Here is a 23,694-nt window from a genome sequence, read left to right on the forward strand (position 1 = left end):
TAAGTCATTTAGCTAGAAGTGATCAACAGTTTGTTTAAAATAAATAGTTGACTACAAATAAGACATAGATTGCGCTTAATGACACAGCTGTCTTGACTGTTAAAAGTAAATAAACTCGAAGTTGCATTAACTTAATACAAACATCCATTATTGGCACAAATGGACCTTTATTCACAGCTAAGTGCATCAGCAGCCAAACAAACTGCAGCTGTAGGGAGGCCACGCTGTTTCTCTCTAATCCTATTAAACCAGCTGAGCACAAACAGCAACAAATGCGATCATTGATGCAATCATGGGCCGGTTCAGATTAAACCGCTGAGGTCACACAGCTGAGGTTTCCTGTTGTGACGGTGCATTACGCAGCAGCATCAGTCCTGAGGCTGCAGGAGGAGCTGGATGAGGGAGTGAAGTTCCAGGAGGCTGCTGCAGAAGAAGAAGAAGAAGAAACAGTAGACCCACTCAGGAGATTAGTGTCCACATGTCCAGGTTGCAGCAGAAGCGCTGTCCCTCTGCGTAAAGCTGTGCGTAAAAGCTGTGCGTAAAGCTCGGCCGGTTGGACACAGTGGGAGCTCAGCGGTCCTGACGGCTGCAGAGAAAATGCCGGGAGATGGATTCACAATTAAACGTCGAATTAGGAACTTGCTACGTTCTCCTTCGACCAAGATCAAGAAGAACAGCCGAGAAAATCTCAGCAGCAAGGTAGGAATCCAATAATATCCCTTTAGAAGTAAAACCCTTTTAGTGTTTGAGACAAGTAGTCTGCAGCAGAACTGTAATACTGCAACTAGTGTGGTGATATTTGACACAGATTACAAGAAACATGATGGAAAATTAGATAAACACGAGTAAAAAAGTAGCCAAGTAGAATTACTTTAACTACTCTGACTGCACCTGTGAGTTTCTTGTGTTTTAGTTGAATATTTACATTTTCTGCTGCTTTATTATTCCATTCGGCTGTATTTGAAAAGGACATATTTTACTTTCTGTTCCACTACATTCCTCCAACGGCATTGTTACAATGAAGATTTTCTAGAATTGATAATAAAACAAGCATTTAAAACCTTTATGACTTCTTCCAAAAAGCAGTATGTATTCAGGCTCACATTTAACATGTCTATGAGTCGTCAACAGTTCCACCGAATCGTTTTTCCCTCAAAACATCCAATATTTCATTAAAATATAATTTAAACTATCTAGTATCTGTCTAAAAATTAAATATTAGAGAAAACCTTTACTCAAATTTGTTAATTTTATCTGCTATTCATTTATCTGTTGTCCCTGGATGTAAAAGTGAATATAAAGTAGTACAAACCTGCAGCAGCTCCAACAGTAACCTGCTGCTGACACTCTGATGCTTCACTGTTAATAATGTAATTATGGAATATATAATAATAATATATCAGTCAAGACTTCTACTGCAAACGTTTAGCCGCATTTTTGCTGCTATGTACTTTTACTTACAAATTTTCTTGCAAGGCTTTTACTTGCAGTGGAGTATTTCCACATCGCTGTGTTGTACTTTTATTTACGTATCGGATCTGAATAAAAGATGCCGCTCGCATAATATCACAGTCATCATGGTTCCATATTATTTACAGATCAGTTATAATCCATTAATGTGAACACCCTCTAAGTGGCCAGTTTATTAAAAATGTAGATCTCAGACTGGAAATCTGCTAAAAACTGTATTATACGAGTATAACTGGAGGGTTTATATTAACTGAAAATGCAGTTTGAATGCAGAATGCTTAACAATTTTACCTCGGTTTGATGAAAACAATGAATTTTTAACTGAGAGCTGAATCGCAATCTGCTGCTGAAATGAGGGTCAGATGTAATGGAGCTGTGCATGACCTGAAGAAGCTGGAATTCTCCACCAGAAATGCACCACGCTGCCTTCCTCAGAATCCTGCTAATAGTCACTACTTAGAAACTGGAAGTTGAAACGTGACAGTGGCAGATTTGGGAGCTGAACCACCTTCATTTTGCTCATTTTCTTCTATATTTGGGTTTTACATCATTTATATACACATAAATAGGTTGTTTCTAGTAATATTTCAATGTAATTTCTAAAGAAATGTGCAAATGTGACGTATCTCAGCCTCGAAAACACTGAAAAATTAAGTCCTTAAAAGAAAATTTAAAAAAACTAGTTGTTAAGTTGATTATACATTTTTAAAAATGGGGTGTTTCTACTAGAATTTCTACATAATTTAAAAAGAAGTGTGCAAATGTGATGTATCTCAGGCCTGAACACTGGATCTGAACGATTTGAGACAAAAAAAAACTGAAAAATTAAATCAAAAATACGTTTTTAAGTTGATTATACTTTAAAAGATCAGTTGTTTCTGCTAATATATCTACGTAGTTTAAAAAGCAGTGTGCAAATGTGACTTCTCAGCCCCAAAAACACTGAGAAATTAAGCCTTTAAAGAAAAATAAAAACAAAAATTAGTTTTTAACGACCTGAAGAAGCAACTTCAATGAAAAATAGGATAAATACATGAAAAAAGCATAGAACTTCACCTTTGGTTCTTCAAAAGCTTTTAAAAATATCAAAACGCTGAAAGTATTAGTTCATTTGAAGTTTAAATGACGCCTGTAACTGAGAGTGTTTGGAAGGAATTCAAGTTTAAAGTCCGTTCACTCCCTTTATAAACATTTGCAGAGAAAAGCTGAATATTTAAACAAGTATAAAAGTTATGAAGAAGTTAAGTACAAAAGAGCTGAACATGTTGGTGTTTGCAAAGTGTCTGCAGCTCAAAGCATGAGTAAGTGGATGTAGTTAGATGGCAAAAAACGTTTGAAAGTCAGAAAAATGATAAAGAGTTTGGAGGATCTCAATAGTAAAGGCTGAATTATGACATTAACTGCCAAATAAAATGTAGAAATGGGAGCAAAATGCACTGTAAATAATGACAAAAATCTAGCAGTAACTGTAAAGGCTGTGAAAAAACACACAATACAATACCTGTAAAATAATTCTATTTAGCCCGATTTATATACAGTAAAACAATGTAATTTTATAGTCAAACATTAAAGAACACATTTGTAAAAATACAATTTTTTCATGTGGACTTTATTTACAGTTTTGCCGTATTTTGTGTTGTTTTTTTAATTTGTTGTTGCTGTTTTTATAGTCAACATATATATTCATTAAGTTTGTCAGATTTTACCAAATATTTTCTAATTATTTGCCATTTATTAATCTGTAATCTACATAGTTTTTCTTTGAAATAACGGCAAATATCTGTAAAATAATATTTTTGCTGATTTAAATACAGTAAAAAAAGTGCAACATCACTGTCAAACAATGCAAAAGAATAAGTTACCATTCATAGAAATAAATGTGGGCATTATTTACAGTTTAGGCCTGTATTATTTTTTAGTAAAGCTTATTAGTACTTCTTTTATGTGGTTTTACTAATTATTTTCTGTACTGTAACAAAAGGGGAAAAAATCATTAAAAAGAACAAAAACAAAACAGTAATTTGTTCAAAAAGTTTACATTCAAAAACATTAATTTTTTACAGTGTGGAACCCATGATTTGTTCTGATGAATAATTAAGACTAGTAAATGATTTCTTCACTTGGAGATTGGGCATAGATTTTGTTTGCACATTGTTTTTCTTTAAATTAATGAAATAAATTTGAATTTATTATTATTTGATAGGGACAATGGCAGTTTAAAATCCCTTCAGACTTTAACTAAACCTCTAAATATTAATTTCCATGTATTAAAATTACATTTAAGTACATAAATGCATGTGTTCTAAATACTGAGGAGGACTCATCCCTCTGGGCTTCTCCTGCTTGTCTGCATTCTAATCTTTGCTGTTATTATTGCATGTGTGTCAGTAGCACACGGCAGATTCAGGTACAATCATACGTGACTCCAGACTAATCAATGACACCAACAGCTGATTTTTTAATTCCTGAGACATACAGAAGGACGAGCCGAGCAGCTGTCACTCTGTGTTTAAGAATTAAATCTGATCTTTGAGATCGTACACCCAAAACACAGAATAGTCTCATTAATCATAACATATACATGTATATGAAGTATGTTGTGTGTTTATCTGTGTCATATTAGGCACAAACATGAGAGTGGTATTAATATTTTCAGCTAACTCCCTGTGGAATAAGTATTTTTTTTTCCTTAAATGTCACCCTTTAAAATATACATTGCATAATTTTACAGTTTATGACAGAGGTTCCCTTAAATTTGGTTAGTTTTAAGAGCTTAGTGTCGATGACAGTTAATAGATTAACTGAATAATAGTTGCAATTCCAACCACTTTATGCATTTTGTGCATCGACTTGTGGAGTTTGTTGGTACATAATCAAGATGCCCTGTTTAATTCATTCGATAAAAGACTCGCCTGATGTCTTGTTAGTTTTATTTAGCTACTGTACTTTCAGCTGCACATATTGCTGAGCTTTATATAATCATAAATGGTGCTGCAACTGAAGATTATTTACATTGTTGATCAATTGATTTATTGTTTGGTCTGTAAAATGTCAGAAAATTGAGAAAAATGTTGATCAGTGTCAAGCTCACAATGTTTTCTGTCATAGAAGGAGAAAGAAACCAGAAAATATTACATTTTTGAGGCTGGAATCAAGTAATTAACTTTTTTCCCTTAAAAATCAACCAGTCAAATGGTAAACAATTAATTCAATAACTGGCAACTAATCTGTTAATCATTGCAGCTCTACATCACTGCTGACTCCAGTCCTGTATTCAACCCAGTAACCAGCTCTTCTCGTCCTTCTCATTGGGATGAAATCCTCTGTGTTGTGTCTCTCCAGGTGACTCTGGAGAAGGTTTTGGGCATCACCACCTCAGGAAACAGCAGTCTGGCCTGCGATCCCAGATCTGGACTGGTGGCCTACGCTGCAGGGTGAGAAAGAAGCGCAACCACCACTTAATGCGCCATTATCTCAGAATCTGACCTTTGACTTAGCAGCGTTCACAGCTTCCTTATCATATCTACCTGGTTCAGACGCTCAGGGTGCAAATTTCTGTGTTTTATCTCTGAACCATCTCAGAGGAGGTGAGGAAGGAAACTCTGTGGGTGTCAGAAAACTCCAAAGCTTTTTTTTATCTCATCGTGGGGGAGGTTTTCTTTGACTCGCTCAGTGATACAGTGACGTAGCTGTGGAGTATTATTAACCTGTGCAAAAAGGTAACGCTGGCTGTGTTCAGTGTAGTATACAGTGCCTACAAGTAAACAAATATTTACTCCACACTTTTGAACCACAGTCTGTTTAGCTTTTGGCTTTTTTTTTTATTACAAGAATTTACAAAAAGACTCTTTAATGTCGAAGTCAAGGAAGTTTCTAGAAAATAATGTCAATCAATTCAAAAATATAAAACTTAAAATACATGATTGCATAGATATTCACCTAGCCAGTTTAGTAAAAGTGTCTCAAGTGATTGTAGTATCAAGAATCCTGCATCTGGAAGCTCCAGTCACTGGTGAATTAGTACTTGTGGAATTAACTACACCATGAAGACAAAGAACACTTCAAGCAACTCAGTGAAAAGGCTACTGAAAAGGAAAAGTCAGGGGACAATACAAGAAAATTTAATTAAGTCACTGAATTTGAATTGAATGGTGGTGGCAGCATCATGATGTGAAGCACGGTGGTGGCAGCATCATGATGTGAAGCACGGTGGTGGAAGCATCATGTTGTGAAGCACGGTGGTGGAAGCATCATGATGTGAAGCATGGTGGTGGCAGCATCATGATGTGAAGCACGGTGGTGGCAGCATCATGATGTGAAGCATGGTGGTGGCAGCATCATGATGTGAAGCACGGTGGTGGCAGCATCATGATGTGAAGCATGGTGGTGGCATCATCATGTTGTGAAGCACGGTGGTGGCAGCATCATGATGTGAAGCATGGTGGTGGCATCATCATGTTGTGAAGCACGGTGGTGGCAGCATCATGATGTGAAGCATGGTGGTGGCAGCATCATGATGTGAAGCACGGTGGTGGCAGCATCATGATGTGAAGCATGGTGGTGGCATCATCATGTTGTGAAGCACGGTGGTGGCAGCATCATGATGTGAAGCACGGTGGTGGCAGCATCATGATATGAAGCATGGTGGTGGCAGCATCATGATGTGAAGCACGGTGGTGGAAGCATCATGTTGTGAAGCACGGTGGTGGAAGCATCATGATGTGAAGCATGGTGGTGGCAGCATCATGATGTGAAGCATGGTGGTGGCATCATCATGTTGTGAAGCACGGTGGTGGCAGCATCATGATGTGAAGCATGGTGGTGGCAGCATCATGATGGGTAGATGTTTTTCGGCAGCAGGTCCTGGAAAGCTTGTAAAGGTAGTGGGTGAAATCAGTGCAGCAATAGTTAGATAAATCCTAAAGGACAATCTGATGAATTGTGCAAGAGAACTGTGACTTGGAAGAAGATTTGTTTTCTAGCAAGACAGTGAGTCAAAGCATCCAGACAAAGTTACACAGAAATGGTTTAAAGACAACAAGGTGAATGTTCTGGAGTGACCAAGTCAGAACTGTTGGAGCTCAATCCCAATCTACCAGCAAAATAGACTATGTGTGAGATAGCTCCTGCGCATTCGTTGGATGAAACAATAGGAGAAGATAATTAGGTCTCACTATGAATACTTATCTAACAGAAGACTGAATATAACAGAACAGAATTCTGGGTCCAGACTCCTTTCCCTAACAGCAACAGAGACACTGTCAGTTCATGAAGTCTGACTACACCTAGTTCCACCCTGACCCAGACTTATATACTACTACAAAATCATGCAAGTTTTTTTGGTGTCTTCTCCCTCTGATTGGCTTCTTCTCTCATCTTGTGTCGGCTCATGCACAGCTCGTGACCGCGCTCCTTGTTCTCCTTCTCACCTCAGGGTGGAGGCAACCCTTCCCCTGAACCGGTTGTGTAGTCTTCAACATGAGATACTGCCCTTGTTGATCTCTGAAACACAAATGTTCACACGGGCCCAGATACCCAGTGCTTTTCCACTACAGCATACTACTCTAAGTTACAGCTGCTGGTACATGTATGTGAACTGTTCTAAACTTCTACAATAAAGGCACACCGGTTAATAAGCAAGAGTTATATAGGGCACGATAATCCAACAGAACCCAGGCCTCAATCCAACTGAAAATTTATGGCTGAACTTGAAAAGAGCTGTTCACTTCCCATTCTCTGTGAAGCCTGACAGAGCTTGAGCAGTTCTGCAAAGAAGAATGGAATGAAATTGCAGCATCCAGGTGTGCAAGGCTAATTGAGATCTATCCACAGAGGCTCTAAGCTCTAATTGTGGCCATAGGTGCATCTACTGACTTGAAGGAGATGAATACTTTTAAACCTGTATAAAAATTAGACCTTTGAGCTGCAGGTTGGAGGATTTAGATCCACCAAAGTCTTGCTGAGAACCTCAGAGCTGCAGCACGGTTGGTCCTGCGAGGCTGTAGCACAATCGGTTCTTCTGACAAAGCTGTATTAATACCAAGAAGGTCAATGGCTGGACAAAAACAGGAGACTTAGAGCTGTTTACAGTATTGTTACAGTACCTTAATTAGTGTATACGTGCATGTGGACATGGGCACATCTTTGCACATATGTGATGGCTGTATTTGTGTGTTCGTCTTCTTCCGTTTGTCATTTTTAGAAAGCTTTGTACTTCCTAACTTGTGCACAGTCTGGCAATCCATCTGCTGTCTCAGTTTAAATCTCTCCAAGCTGTGGTGGCAGCACTGCAGCTCCTGGCAGGAAGCTCAGCTCAGTAACAGGTGGAGACCATGGACGGGGTGTGAAGAGGAACTTTTAGGAACAGAAAACGATAATGTATCTGGGGTTTTTGAATATGGAAAAGATTTACTATGTTTAAAGTGAATGCATAACAGTGGAAAGGCAAAATATCCAATATTTACAAATGGGGATTGAGTCATTCCAGATTTGGTTCACTTCACTCATTTGCTATTTGAGACCAAAAACTGTGTTCTGCAAAACATGTTGTTTTGATTTGGAGCATTTCATGTTTTCAGACCTTGGATTTTTGTATTTTCACAATTTATCAACTGTCTGACCTGGAAAACCATTTTAAGGACTCAATACATCCCAAAATATAACTCCTACAGACATGAAATTTGGTGAGGACACAGACAAATTGTTTTACTCAGATTCAAATGATGAAATGGCTCCAGTAGAGGCCAAATATTGAATTTCAAAAGAGACCACCATGTATCATATCGCCATTTTGGCATGTCTAATTACAAAAAAAAGCAGTGAACAGTGGCGTGCCCTACTTGCCACATATCAAATTCTACTGAACAATCGAGTAAAATTTTCAAAACCACCATTGTTTAAAAATTGTACACCTTTTCCCATTTTCAAGGGACAATAATTTAAAGTTTGGCCTCTGCTAGAACCAATCACTCATTTGTATCTGAACTTTGAACAAAATTAGGGACAGTGCAGCCACATCTTTCCTGAGTTCTGTCTGAATTAAAGCAGATCAAGTCTTACCTAAATCACTGGTGCAGTGACTGATACAAAGGATGACCAAAGTTATGTTTCAGGCTAAAATATGTGTTAAAATGCCCAAAAATGATTTTACTAAGGTCATATATATATATATATATATATATATATATATATATATATATATATATATATATATATATATATATATATATATATATATATATATATATTTGGACGTGTAATTTTTATCCCAAGTTCTTCCAGCAAACCCAGATAAATCCATAATTATACATGATGAAGTATTGCTTTCTTTCCTTGATTTAAAAATTGCATTGCTCACTTTAAAAGCTTTGAAGAGAACTACTCCTAAATACATCTCCAGGGGTTTTCCTGGCTTTCTTAAAACATTTCTCTTTGTGAATCCTTTTAGTACTGCTCCCTATGTTTTTTTTTTTTTGCACTTTTCTATTGTATTTCCATTACTCGTGGGGTTCCTCAAGGCTTAATTTTTGGCCCACTTTGCTTTTCTGTAGACATGCTACCTCTGGGGCAGGTTGTTTAAAGTAATATCACACTTAATCAATTTATACACCGATGACACGTAGTTATACAAATAGTAAAGCCAACGGATCCTACCAGCAGTAAAACTCTTAACTTGCACCGCTGATATAAAATCCTGGATGTCCTGAAGTTAACTTACATTTTATGTAGAGAAGTGGGAAATCATTGTGTTTGATGTGTTAAATTCCATCGGCTCTGTGGGCACTAATCTTAGCAGGTTGCAAGATTAGCTCTGAGGTTAGGACCTTCCACTTAGTTGCCAATCTACTGAAAATGGTTTTAATCTATTCTTGGATTGATTATTGCAACATATGTTTCTCAGAGAGCAGCCACAGCTCCTTCCATTGTCTACAGTTGGTACAAATATGATAAGGTCACATCTCCCCCTTTGGCTTCCTGTTAGATTTTAAATTGATTTTAAAGTTATTTTGCTCACATTTCAGGCTTTGAACTGTTTATTTTTTTTCTTTTTATGTTTTTGTTTGATCTTATTATTTTACAGTTTACTTCTTGCATTATTCTTATTTTATCTCTATAGCCTGGTTTAGTTTTGCATTTTTGTTAAGCTAAAGTGCAGTATCAATACATATTGAATAATTTAGCATTTCTCAACAGAGGCCCCTGAAATTTTGTCATTTTTTTATGTTCACAGATGCTTTAATTGGCCTTCAGTTCACCTTTGTGTTGTTAATTCTAATGAATTTCCTCACACCATGAGGTCTTCTTTAGAATTAATGAATAAATTATTAAATGCACCCCCTGAAGAGTGAATGCATTAATGTTTACAGTGCCGAGTACGGTGTTTTTGCACCTCCAGCTGTAATTATCTGGAATGTGCGACCTGAGGTTTAATTACGGATCAACTGAGATTAGTTACATCAGGCTTCTTTGCTGCTGAAGTGAGGCTGTGTTCCTGCATTACATCACAGTTTAAATGTTTGTAAGGTTATATTGTGTAATCTAGTTGTACTCTAAGCTGTACCACAAGTATTTACTCATTTGTACACTTGAGAAATGTGCATTTCTTGACAAAACAATACAAAATCACACAATCCAAACTTTCCACTTAAACCAAACCGTTTCCTCAGTACACACATGTAGCTTAAACTCAAATATTTATGTGGATTTTTTTATTTTCCTCTCATAATGAAGGTGTGTGGTAGTTTTGCTGAACCCCAGAAAGAACAGGCAGCATCACATCATCAACACTTCAAGGTGAGTTGTGCACAAATACAAGCGACATTTAATCAGATCAGCAATAAACAGTAAAAACTGGCAGTTGACATGGAAACGAGTCAAAGTGATATTTTTCTGCTCCTGTCTTTCACAGAAAAACCATCACAGCTCTGTCATTCTCCCCTGATGGAAAATACCTGGTGACAGGAGAGGTGAGTCTTTCAACTGTCAGATTTTACTCCTTTGTCTCTGCAGTTTAACTCATTTTCACCTGAAAGGAACTCGTCTGTGTGATGGTTTGCAGCTCTTTGTTCAGCATAAAAATGAATCAAATGGCTTCTTTTGACTGCTTCACAAAGGGATAACTGTCTGTCATTTTAAATTTTTAATTGTGCACGTTTGGGTTGTTGGTTCAGAATTTAAATTTGTCCAAAAAGACAGAAAAAAAAAAATTCATTCCTGTTTTTTACATTGTGGTTGGACTGTAACATTTACAGTCAACCACAGATGCAGCCACAATCTAATTTTGAGTCTGTTTTTCCAAGCACCACTTTGCGTCTGACCCAAAGAGTATCTGTACATGTTATAAGGAAACAACCAGACAAGACAGAAAATGGGATACAACCTTAAAAATCCAATTTGGAAAAAAAAAAAAACTGGAAAGATCTTTAAAATATCACTTTTACAGTTTTAGAACAAAATTATTGACCATTTTTCAGTCCTTAATATACATAATCTTTCTTTAAAACAAGGGCAAATATATGTAAAATATATTTTTTGCTGATTTGTCTTTGGAAATATAGTGTAGTTTCACAGTCAAATTAATTGCTATTTCTAGAAATACAGATTTTTGTTGTGTGTAAATTAATGCTTTTTATGGTTTTAGTAGATATCTATAAATTAAACAAAACAACAAAAATCTGTAAAATTGTCATTCAAAAAATATTTGCCATTTTCCAGTCCTTAACATCATTTTTCTTTTAAATAGCAGCAAATATCTCTAAATTATCAGAATCAGATTCTGAAAATATGTTTTGCGGATTGAAATACAATAAAATTGTGTCATTTTAAAGTGATATGTTTTATAAATTGTCATTAGTAAAAATACAAATTTTTGATGTGGACATTATTTACAGTTCCAAATCTTCCAAATCTAAATTAATACATTTTCTGTGATTTTACGTTGTGGAAGGACAAATTGAATTGTTTTTCTATGAATAACTGCTAAATTAAATTATTTTTGTCTGTGATTTCACTTGGTATTATTCACAATTTAACAAAACGAAGACATTCTGTAAAATAACATGACATTTGACTTAAAAACTGTTGTAAAAACATATTTTTTTGACAGTGCTGGCTGCAGTTATGTCAGTCTTAGAAGGAGTTTCACAGAAATCCTGCTGCAGATTTTCTAGGCCTTAGCCTAGCCTTATAGCTTCGGTGCAACACGTCCCTCCAGTCCAGCGTCCTGACTCGGTTTTGTTGTACTTACAACATGAGCCTCGACGCAAACACTCCATCTTAATCCTCTGCAGCCAATCAAAGCCGATTAAAGACTTCTCTGTGTAAGTGGATGGAGGCAGCAGTTGCCATGACGGCAGAGAGCAAAGTTCAAAAGACGGAGGAAACGCTGCCATTCAGAAGGAACCAGAGTCTGTACACTCCCACTATGAACACTTGTTAGAGATCACAGCGGATTCATCGTAGAAATATTAGATCTACTAACTTACATGTCAGTGCTGGGAGTCGGTGTTGCATTACAGCAGAAATATTAGACTCTGACAGTGATTTTAGTTGCTGTGATCAAAGCTGAGAGCATCACGACTCCGTTAGAGGATTTCCCTGTAAGCCTTTAAAGAGAAAGAGGAGGAGGAGTGGAAGATATTCCTGAGTGAATGATGTGATAAGAATCGCTCCCATTCATCAAACACCGGATCATTAACATACAGGGACGAGCTGATGGTTTTTTAGTGTCATTTTTAGCTCTTTCTTTAGCTGAATGTCGTCCCTCTGCAGCGTCCTTCAGCCTGTTACCCTCTGAAAGGTCCTTCCAGCACATTATAGTGAGACGACACAAATAGCCTGCTGACCTCTTGATCCCTGCGAGGGAATAATGTGAGCAGGTCGAGGGACCGAAGTGACAACAGTCAGAGGACACTCAGGATAATCTGCTGGAGGTCATTTAATAGACTGCAGTGTTCCAGGAGACGACTTCCACTCACTTTACTGTAACTAACCAACAGCTCTTTTCCCTCATTCAACCCTGTTTCATCCGTTTTCTCCCCTGTTTCCGCCTCACCAGAGCGGTCACCTTCCAGCGGTGAGACTCTGGGATGTTGCAGAGCGACGGCAGGTGGCCGAGCTCCAGAAACACAAATATGGCATCTCCTGTGTGGCGTTTTCCCCCAGCGGCAAATATATCGTCAGCGTGGGAAACCAGCACGACATGATGGTCAACGTCTGGGCCTGGAAGGTTTGTTTCACTTTAGAGTTTAAGTTGTTGCAAAAACTGATGTTCAGAAGAGAGAAATAACTGCAAAAATGTGATGAAGTGCTGCACTTTAGTGCAATTTTGCAGTACTTGTACATGTACTTTTATTTTGTGCCACATTTTGGAGGGAAATATCACAAAACTGTTTTCTTTACTACATTTATCCGACAGCTAAGATAAACTTTTGTCACAACGGATAATATAACACATAGTTCAAGATTAAACTAATAGTTTCCAGTCTTTCTGGTTTCTTGCAAAAAGCAGTGTTTAGTATGTATTTCAGATATCTATGAGTTGTTAGCAGTTTCATCAAATAGATTTTTCCCCCAAAACTTCTGTTTTCTTTCAGTAAAGGTTAAAGTGATCCAATATCCAAAAAGAAAAAGTCCAAAAGCTTTAAACACATCTGTGTATCATAATACAGTTTCCATTACTCTCTGATGCCCAAAACTTGCAGAACTTTTTCAGTTACCCGTAAAAACAGAAAGAATAATTTGATTTTCAACTTTCTGACATGAACGAATCACATACAATGGATGTTTCTGTCTTAATTTGTCGAACTGGGACTGTGAAACTTCAGTCAGTTGTGTAATATGTTTAAGTTTTAGCCTCCGAATCCCAAAATCTGTTTTTTTTAATTGCCAAAATTACACTCTAGAGACAGAAGCTGTAAAAACTGAGAAAATCATTGGATTTTCAACTTTCTTATTGTTCTTGAACTAATCATGTGTGACATGATGTTTCAACAGGAAAATTAACCAAATCTAAGCTTAAAATCATGTTATTTCAGCAAAATCATTTTTTTCTACACGTCTCTTTAAAACATTTGCCAAAAACAACTAATTTGCACCAAATATTGTAAAACAGGAAACATTCAACACTAGTTATATATGAGTCAGAGGGACTAAAACGGGACTTTTACTGCAATACTTGAAATAATATAAAACTAGAACCACTATTTAACAATTCTGGTCAAAGGCATGTAGTAAAATTGGATTCTACAGTAAAATATAGTACATGCAGCTCCAAAAAAGCCTCTTTGTACATCAGTGTCTTCATGAGTATCTCTTAAAAAATGTGTTGCTGTGTTGTTTTCTTGCAGAAAGACGTAGTTGTTGCTGCTAACAAGGTGTCCAGTAAGGTGACTGGAGTATCTTTCTCTGAGGACAGTTCCTACTTTGTAACTGTGGGGAACCGACATGTCAAGTTCTGGTATCTGGAGCACTGCAAGGCAAACAAGGTAGTGAAGATTAACTAATGCTGGTGTCTTTCCTGTAAGCTAAAGCTTTTATTTTGCTTTTTTAGCTCTCAGACTTCCTTTTCCATCTTCAGAAAAATACATTTTCTGCTTTATTTTATTTATTTATTGTTAATTTAGCCTTTATTTAAGCAGGAAAAAGCTTAGTTTAAATTAGGAATAGCACAGAGTTACACAAATGTGCTACAATATGTGTAACAAGACATTAATGCCAGTCCATACAGAGGAAATTTGAGTGCAGTTTTTCAGTGCTGTTTTGTTGTTTCAGTGCTGAGTGTTCGTCTCAGTAAACTTCCTGCCTTGACAGCTGCTCAGTGAATCAGTTCTGACAGTCAAATAAAGAAATGGAGAATAATTGAACATAGACTTGTTCCAAATTTAACTGTAAAAATCACTGAATTCTCAGTGTATCTCTTTTTATTTACAAAACAAATTTTCAAGCCAACAAAGTTAAAATGAACGTGCAAGATACAGATTTTTTCCAGCTACACACATGCACATATTTGATGTTTTCTGCTTTAACTGGTCCCAGCTAACGTCACCTCTGTGTGGTTTGTAGTCCAGCGCTCCTGTACCTCTGCTGGGTCGCTCAGGGCTCATCGGAGAACTCAGGAACAACTTCTTCTGCGATGTCGCCTGTGGACGAGGATCTAAATGTGACTCCACCTTCTGCATCACCTCCTCCGGCCTGCTGTGTGAATTCAACAGCAAGAGGATGCTGGACAAGTGGGTGGACCTGCAGGTGAGTAACAGCCATGGAATCTTTCATTGGGGTATTGGTAAGGTCGCGTTTTTACAGCACATTCATTTAACAAGTGGTGGAGAATGTATTTGGATGCTTTCTTGGGTAAAAATAGCAGTACTGCAGTGTAGAAATACTAAAAAGTTAAAGTCTGCAGTCAAAATCGTCTTTATGTTCAAACATATTAACATCAAAATATACCTAAGGAGCTAAAGTAAAAATATTTATTATGCAGACTGGCTCATTTCACAATAATGTACATAATATTATTGGATTCTAATTATTGATTCAATAATAATAATATCATTATTTGTAGAACAGAGTTCCCACAGCAAGTTCAATGTGATTTACATCAATAAAAATAATAATTAAATACACTAAAATACAAAAGTCCAGAATAAAAGCCATAAATGGGTCTGATTACGTGCACAAAAACTACATTAACACACACATTTTCTGAGGATTTTAATTATTTGGAAGGAACATATCTAACCTAGATATCAGATAAATAATCAGGAGTGTATTTATCACCTAAATGTGGCGGCTGGAGCTAATTTTAATAAGTTTACACACTGCTGGGTAGCCTTCTTATAACATTTGTAAATATAACAGAACAAGAAATTATAGAAATTATAGAAATGAAGTAATTAGCTGGACATTAAATAGACTAAAACGAGAAGAGTAGTAATAAGAAGAGTAGTAAATAAAATCTATCAAATCAATCAAAAGCCTGACTAGAACGGTCGGTCCTGACTTTGCTTTTAAAAATATCAACACTCTAACTAAATAAAAACTAAAACTTCAGTAATTTAGTCTTTGTTTTGGTCCTGAGAGCTGAGCAGCCAATAAAGCTTTTGGTCCGAGTCCGGCTGTTACGTTTAATGAGCATGTGAAGATTGTTGGTGCTGCTCTGCCTTCTGTCACAGGATCAAAGAGGAATTAACAGCAAGGACAAGTACAGGATGTGTTTGGAAGATTTCCAACGAGGACACTTTGTGTTCCTCTGTAACCTTTGGCCGTCAGCCTGTGGACTCACCTCAACTGTGCTGTAATAGATGTGTAACATCCAGCCAAGTTTTCTGAGACTTAAATGTGGATAATTGGTGCTAGCCTTGCTTTTGTTATTACAGTGAGTCTCCCTGCTTCATGTGTAAATTACAGCGCTGTGAATGTTCGTGTTGCATCCTGTTTGCAGACGGGTGTGGCCCAGTCGCTGTCTCTGTCTGAGGAAATGATCTTCTGTGGTTGTGCTGATGGGACAGTTAGAGCATTCAGACCTGCCGACCTCAGCTTCATCTGCACGCTGCCTCGACCTCATCCTCTCGGCTCTGACGTATCAGCCGTCACTGAAGCCAGGTGAGCAGCAGATCAGGAGTAACACAGCCTTCCCTTGGCAGCGATCCACCGCCGGATCAAATGCGCTCTATTTATAGAGTTTCCTGTCTCAAGTGGCACCGATTCAGTTAAAACCTCTCCTGAATGTCTGGTATTGTTGCAACAGCATGAATGAAAATGCATTGCTGGTTTTATAGAAGACGTTTCTGCACCTTTTCTCCCTGACAGCCATCTATTTAACTCCAAGACGGACGTCCGTTACCCCGATGCCGTCGCCGTGACTTTCGACCCCGCCGGCTGCCGCCTCAGCTGTGTCTATAATGACCACAGTCTGTATGTTTGGGATGTGAGGGATGTTCAGCGCATTGGGAAGCTGCACTCTGCCCTCTTTCATGCTTCCTGTGTCTGGGATCTGGAGGTAAACACTGTGAGGAGGAAGGAGTGTGACGCATGAACTGTGTTTTAAATCAGCAGGTTACTGATTAGTGCAGCTGGCCGATACCAAATCAATTCCAACACTGAGTTTACGTTATTTGCTCGAGTCAGATCCACCCCTTGCTCATGACATCTGGTTTCAAAGAAACAAAATGGCCAAAATCCATAATCAAGACATCAAAACAGTAGTCCACAAACCAATGTGTGAGTCAAAGACGGCTATGTTCAGCTCATATTTACAGTTTATGTGTTAAATAAGGTGGACCTAACAGTTGGGCCAATTAAAAATTGTGAAAGCACAGAGTTGTTTGGCAACAAATTATGGAATATTCCTGAAAATCTAGTGATGTAGCTGTTTTTTCCTTGTGAAAGTAACACCAGCGATTGTCTGACCAATGAGAATTTGGTTGTGTAAGAGCAAATCGACCAACCAATCGATTTGAACACCACCATCCTGGCTCATGATAGTGCCCCATAAGGAATATTAATCTATATACTTAGCAGTGGTATTTAATAAATCTGTATTGTTTCTAATAATGTAATTAACCCTCCTGTTGTCTTCATTTACCGGCACCAAAAAATATTGTTTCCTTGTCTGAAAAAATTCCAAAAATTCTGCAAAAAAATTCCCCAAATTTCTGAAAATTTGCAAAACCTTCAGGAAGAAAATTCCAATAATTCCTTACAAGTTTTATTTTTAAAAAATCCCCCCAAATTTTTTTCTTTGGCAAAAAAATTCTTGTAAATATTTTCAAAAAATTAGCAAAAATCTTCCAAAAAAATACTAAAAATGCCTAAAGTGATTAAATACATATCAGTAAAACTTATAATATTTTCTTTAAGAAAATTGACAAAAAAATCAACCAAAATCCAGCGAAATTTGCTGGATTTTTTTGTAAATGTTCTTAAAGAAACATTTTTTAAAAAACATTTCTTTTTTTCCACCAAAAAAATGTTCAAAAATTTCCCCAAAATGTTGAAAATGCGGACATAAATATATATATTTTTTCCACATTTTCAAACTTTAAATTGGGTCAATTTGACCCGCAGGACAACAGGAGGGTTAATATTCCTTCTGCCCTCGTTCCCCAGATGTTTCCAGATGTTCCAGGAGAGCTGGCTGGTCTGTCGTCAGGTTCTTTCCTCACCTGCTCGGCTGATAACACCATCAGACTGTGGCGGACGTCGGACGGGACACAAACTCAATCTCAGAACATCCTCAGCAGCGTGAGTTTGACTTCAAACATCATATTTCCTTTGTGTCAGGATAAAAGAACACATTGACATTTCAAGTGCAAAATCTCCCTGTGATGGATTAGTTTCTGTCATCTCATCTTCGCTCTGCAGGATCTCTTGAAAATCATCTACGTAGACGGAAACACCGGAGCCCTGCTGGATCCAGACTGTGCACCGAACGTGAATGCAGACAAATCGGCTGATGGGCAGACAGCAGAAATCAGAACCGGCATCAGAACCATCTGTGTCAGTCCGGACGGCAAACACCTGGCATCTGGAGATCGCCACGGGATGCTCAGGTAGATCACACCAACACTGATATGACTTTCCTTTTAAGCAGTTTCTGGGTGTTTTATTTGTTACTGTGTACTAATTTTTTACTCCAATAAAAAGACCTGCTGTTGTGATGATCAGGCAGCTTTGTCAAACGTAGTCAAAAATCAATTCTGGTTCAAAACTTAGTCTTCAAAAAGTTTTCAAGAAAGAGTCTTTAAGCAGTCTTCAGAGTCTGATGCGAATAATGTTTATTCAATACAGAGGCTGTAAGAACAAATATGAGCAAATTCTAAAACACAAAGCGCTACATCGTCTTATATACCTTCTCCTAAACACTCCTCTTCCGTGCTGGAAGGCCACAACCCATCGTCTTAACCCTCGTGTCGTCCTGCGGGTCAAAATTGACCCGTTTTAAAGTTTGAAAATGTGGGAAAAAAATGTATTTTCACAGTGAAACTTCTAATGTCCACATTTACAACATCTTTGGGAAATCTTTGAACATTTTTTGGTGGAAAAAAAGAAACGTTAAAAATGTTTCTTAAGAACATTCACAAAAAAAAAAAATCAACCAAAATCCAGCGAAATTTGCTGGATTTTGGCTGATTTTTATGTGAATGTTCTTAAAGAAAATATTAGAAGTTTTACCGATATATATGGAATCACTTTAGATATTTTTAGGATTTTTTTGGAAGATTTTTACTCATTTTTTGAAAATATTTACAAGAATTTTCTTGCACAGGTGTCAGCAATACTGGAAAAATGGAGGCTCTACATGCTGTAGATATTTTATTAGCCTGTACAAATTTGGCATGTAGAAGAATGTTTCACCAAGCTGAATGTATCTTAAAACTACTTCTCTGTATACCATTCTCTTCTTTGAGTCATTTTGCATTTATTTGATTTATCCAGTGTGTTTTATTTTTCCCTCCGACACCATTGTCATCTCCACTCTGCTCTGTGTAAACACTGCCTGCAGTTCAGCCAAAAACCCTCAGACTTCATTTCATGGGACTTTTGTTCACAACTGAGCCACTCATAGCTTCTGAATAGTGTAAGCAGCACAGGTTTTTGTGATTTTAAAGGATCTGGTGCCACAAGTCTGTATTTAGCAAACTTTTGAATGAGACTTCACATTTTTAAATTTGACACTGCATATCCCATAAGATTAGTCCCGCCTGCAGTACAACTGGAAATTTTTTGAGAATTTTTGTCATATGACTAAAGATCACAGCTGAGTCAATCATGCCTTTCAATGTTGCCAGAATTTTTTTTTCTTTTCTGAATCTAATCCAAACCGGATCATTTTTGTGTCAAAAAAAGAAATTGATAGAATAAAGTGATTTTGATGAAACATTGCAAGTTTAGATTTGGTCTTTTTTCACACATGATTAGTTAAAAAAAGATCCAACAATTCTCTGTTTTTACTGTTTCTGATTTTGATATATGCTATGATGGTATACGGTTTTTCAAAACTAACCTTTCAGGCTGCCTTTTAAACCCACCAGCTGGTTTTGGGGTTTAGAGGGTTAAAAATGTGACCTTATAATCTGCAGGGTTCATGACCTCAGCAGCACGGAGGAGATCCTGAAGGTTGACGCCCATGATGCTGAGATCCTCTGTCTTGAATACAGTAAACCAGAAACAGGTCAGCGTGAGACTCTAATGAACGTATGTTTGGAGACGTTTGCACCGGTTGTGTCAAAGATGAGACATTAACTGATTCTTATGTGTGTCAGGTCTGAAGCTGTTGGCCACAGCGAGCAGAGACCGTCTGATCCACGTCTTGGATGCGGACGACGACTACAGTCTGGTGCAAACGCTCGACGAACACTCTTCATCCATAACAGCCGTCCGATTTGCTGGTGAGCCACTCGAGACTCTGTCAACATCTGACGGCTAATCTTCTCTTAATCCTCGCTCTCATCGCCACTCGGTCCCACACAAAGTCCCCGTTTCATTCAGCTCGCAGCGCTGCTTCTTTAAATAATAGATGACAGCGACATGTGTCGTCAGGTGGAGTTATGTTTGTCTGAGCGAAGCCTTTTTTTGTCACGTTGTGTTTTTCCTCTCTTTCAGTTAAGATATTTGCTTCAGTTACCATCCTCAGAGGTGGAAAAAATACTCAAATCTTGTGCTAAAGTAAATATCCCAGAAGAGAAATACTTTGTTGCTTTAATTAACTGAACGTGCAAAATTATCTGCATCAAAATCTATCTAAAATACCAAAAATTAAAGTACTTATTATGCAGAATGGCCTATTTTAGAATAATGTATGATCAGGAATTACTGACACATTATTGTGTTCATCAGCTGGAGCTGGTAAATATGAGTACACTTTTTTTATATATCTGCTGGGTAGATTGAGAATTTCCCCTCAATAAAGGGATCAGTATATTTTTATCTTAAGCTATAACTTTTTCATCATATTGATTATATTTTGCATCATGAAACTGAATCTGCAAAGTAACTAAAGTTATGAAATGCATATAGTGAAGAAAAAAGTACTCTATTTGCCTCAGAATTGTAGTTGAGTACAAATATCAGGTTGCAGAAACTGGAAATACACAAGTAAAGTAACTCAAAACTATACTTAAGCATACCACTTGAGTAAATGTATTTAGTTACTTTTCACCACTCATTTAGACTTTGGATGAATTTAGTTTTTGATTTGCATGGATTATAAATTCTTCTTAATAAGAACTAGCAGACTTGCTATGTACTTTGATGCTTTAACTTGTTTTTCAAGTTTAAAAGACTTTAATTAAATATTTGACGATAAAATAATTGAGTTTTGTTCTTCAGCCAATGACAACAAAGTGAGGATGATCAGCTGTGGAGCCGACAAGAGCATCTACTTCCACACGGCACACAAGGTAACATCACTGCCATTTCCCACCTTTTATCAAACATGTGCTGCAGAACATCCAATACCACTAATAACATTAACACAGAAACTGATAATCTCCTGTCATACATATAAATGTAATATATTAAGACATAATCCTTTATTATTTTCACAACAGGGAAATTTAGAGCAGCACAGAGGATAGTGCAAAAATGTAGAAAGCATCAGTTAAAAGAAAGCAAAAATAAGTAAAGATAATCTACAAATATTGCACAAATTCTTCCATGAAAGATTTGATATGTACTTATGTATATATCAAACCTCATGTGCTAGAATCTGCACTAAAATGCCTTTAAACTAGAAGACGTGATGGCATAAATTGTTAACTTTTGTACTTCTATGACATTTAATGCTTTTAACAACGTTCAAACTGACAGAAATCAGTGATTTTATTCGGTGTAATCTTGCATCTCATTTTGGTTGACTGTTCATGGCGTTGTATCACATCTGAGGAGTTCTCAGATGTAACGGCAGATTGGAAATGTTACGTTTGCTTACGGGGCTTGCAGCTGTTTTACTGGAATGAAATGACATAACATGAACATAAGTAGCTAAATGTACATGAATAAAACTTTAATAGATCACACACTTGTCCATGAAGATCATTTTCATGCACGTTTATGCAAAGGTAAAGAAGACATCAACTCCCGTGGTTCACCACTATGTCCCACCATCATCAAACTATGTCTTTTCTTATTGTTTTAATTTAAAAAAAAAAATCCACCCTATGTCTTTAATTCTTCCCATAAAGGGCACACAAGCTATTTAGCATCTGTTTTTGAATCCAGTTCTGCAGCACGTACAACAATAGGAGCATTTGGACTATGAGTTGTGTAACTAAACAGACAAAAAAATGCCCCAAGCTTCATTCTTCCTGCAGGATTGCTTCTGGGTCACTGGGCCAGTTTTGTGTTCAGTCACAGTTGCATAAGTTACAACATTCTTCTTAAACCTAAGCCACGATTCAGGCTATGTTTGGTTCTGTGGAGCACAACAAACAACGGCTTGTTAGTGAAGAGTGAAACTTCAGCTTCTGGACATTTATGGAGGCTCATTGTGGAAACTTGTTGTGACAGATCTGTGCTCCGACAGAACGGAAAGGAACGAGTTCTGTGCTGACTTTTATCCAGACCTGTGCTGTCGAGGACTCTAAATGAACCGTAATGATCTTCTGACTGTGTCTGTATGATACCGATGAAGATGATGATGATGATGCACTGCTGTGGTCTGAACCTCTTAAATGATCTGACTTATCAGAACTGACATTGGGTCTTTGCAAAGCATGTTCCAGACTTTAACGGAGACAGAATGTTCTGAGCATTTTCAGCAGCGACTAGTTCTCTGCAAACCCACAGTTGAGATGCTTTTAGACACTGATTTAAACTGATCTCTGCAGCTTTTAGGTATGTACGTTTGCTCTATGTAAGTGGATGTAATCTGTCGTATCTTTTTGTCAGTAGGTGGAGTTTGTAGTTTAGCTCACTTACAATTAAAGTGGTATCCTGCACAGACCTGACAGTATTTTCTCTTTGTTGTGTAGACTGAGAGAGGAACAGAGTTCAGGCGTTCTCACCACCTGGTGAGGAAGACGACACTTTATGACATGTGTGTCGACGCCACCTGCAAGTATGCCGCTGTTGGCTGTCAGGATCGATGCATCAGGTGAGAGCGTTTAAATGCCTTTGTGTTAGAGCTGCAGTGAACCAGAGAAAAAAATGGTCGACTGGAATCATCCCTTGTTTTCAACCAATCACCAAGTCTACCTGCTAGCCATATTAGCTGAAATGAATTGTAAATAAACTTAAAAAGCTAGACTCTGCTTTTTAAATACAGAAATAATAAGAACTGACTCTGATCAAACCAGCTTCCCATATTTATATGATTCCTGACAGTAGAACTTCTGAACTTCTCACTAAGAAGACGGTTCAGGGGTCAAAGTAATAAGGACCTATTATCTCCGACCAAGTTCCAGGCTCATCACAGACTCCTAGCGTGATCATGTTTTAGAGTCTATTCTTTTTACAAGGATTAGAAAATCATCTATTTAACAGCATGAAAGAGCTGATGATGAGCTAAAAATTGGGTCTGAGGGCGACAGAGAATTTCATGATTAAGTTATAAAAGCACAACTGTGTGTGAGATATGTGTTCTTGGCAGGGCTGTCTTCACCTGCTACACAGACCTCTGCAAAGTCGCTCTCTGAAAACAGATTTTCCCCTTCCTTCTCCATGAACATCTGGTAAATCAGTTTCCATATCAACTGATGATCCAGCACCACCAAGATCTATTGAAGAATTTAGCTGCCAAAGTCCTTGTAGACATTTTTAGCCATTTGGCATCCATCTTGGTAATGCCTCTAGGTCCCTATTTCAGGTTCACAAGATCAGCTCTCTGTCTAAATGAATGAGGAAACAGGCCAAATTTAAAAGGTGCATGTGTATAATCCCCTGTCAAATCTGATAAAAACTGCTTTAAAAAGTTGTTGACTTTTGCCCCAAAATAAGATTTAAAAAGCAATGTTCCCCGTAGGTTATATGTGTTTCCTGGTTTGATTGACCTTTTGAATGTGTCATTTTCCCATACATTTCTATGCATGAATGCTTAAGTGGAAAAATCTTTCCATTAGTATATATATTTTTGGACAAAACAGAAAAGCTACCCTGCATTTTTAGGTGATCTGTCATGTTAGTAGTTGTTATACCAACTGCAAAGTTTACACTCCACTTTTAAAGTGCTCTAAATGTCCTAAACGTACAGTAAATGTGAACCATGAATCACAGACTGAATTTAAA

The 23,694-nt window shown here is 37.4% G+C and overlaps 1 protein-coding gene across 3 annotated transcripts in view; it reads left to right on the forward strand.

Annotated features, from left to right (window-relative positions):
• The first annotated feature begins 375 nt into the window (after positions 1-375).
• Positions 376-23,694, forward strand: part of LOC111585829 (mitogen-activated protein kinase-binding protein 1-like) — a 41,515-nt gene continuing 18,196 nt past the window's right edge. For all 3 annotated transcript variants that reach the window (XM_035941645.2, XM_055015666.1, XM_055015667.1), the window contains exons 1-15: positions 376-699; positions 4,813-4,904; positions 10,201-10,263; positions 10,379-10,436; positions 12,527-12,697; positions 13,818-13,955; positions 14,533-14,715; positions 15,911-16,071; positions 16,279-16,468; positions 17,578-17,712; positions 17,833-18,020; positions 19,551-19,642; positions 19,734-19,859; positions 20,800-20,870; positions 22,443-22,564. In XM_035941645.2, the coding sequence (XP_035797538.2) occupies positions 598-699; positions 4,813-4,904; positions 10,201-10,263; positions 10,379-10,436; positions 12,527-12,697; positions 13,818-13,955; positions 14,533-14,715; positions 15,911-16,071; positions 16,279-16,468; positions 17,578-17,712; positions 17,833-18,020; positions 19,551-19,642; positions 19,734-19,859; positions 20,800-20,870; positions 22,443-22,564 (1,892 nt within the window). In that variant the 5' untranslated portion in view covers positions 376-597. The remainder of the gene's footprint in view (positions 700-4,812; positions 4,905-10,200; positions 10,264-10,378; positions 10,437-12,526; positions 12,698-13,817; positions 13,956-14,532; positions 14,716-15,910; positions 16,072-16,278; positions 16,469-17,577; positions 17,713-17,832; positions 18,021-19,550; positions 19,643-19,733; positions 19,860-20,799; positions 20,871-22,442; positions 22,565-23,694) is intronic.

Source organism: Amphiprion ocellaris, chromosome 12 (assembly GCF_022539595.1).
Source record: "Amphiprion ocellaris isolate individual 3 ecotype Okinawa chromosome 12, ASM2253959v1, whole genome shotgun sequence".
Taxonomy (NCBI): Eukaryota; Metazoa; Chordata; class Actinopteri; family Pomacentridae; genus Amphiprion; species Amphiprion ocellaris.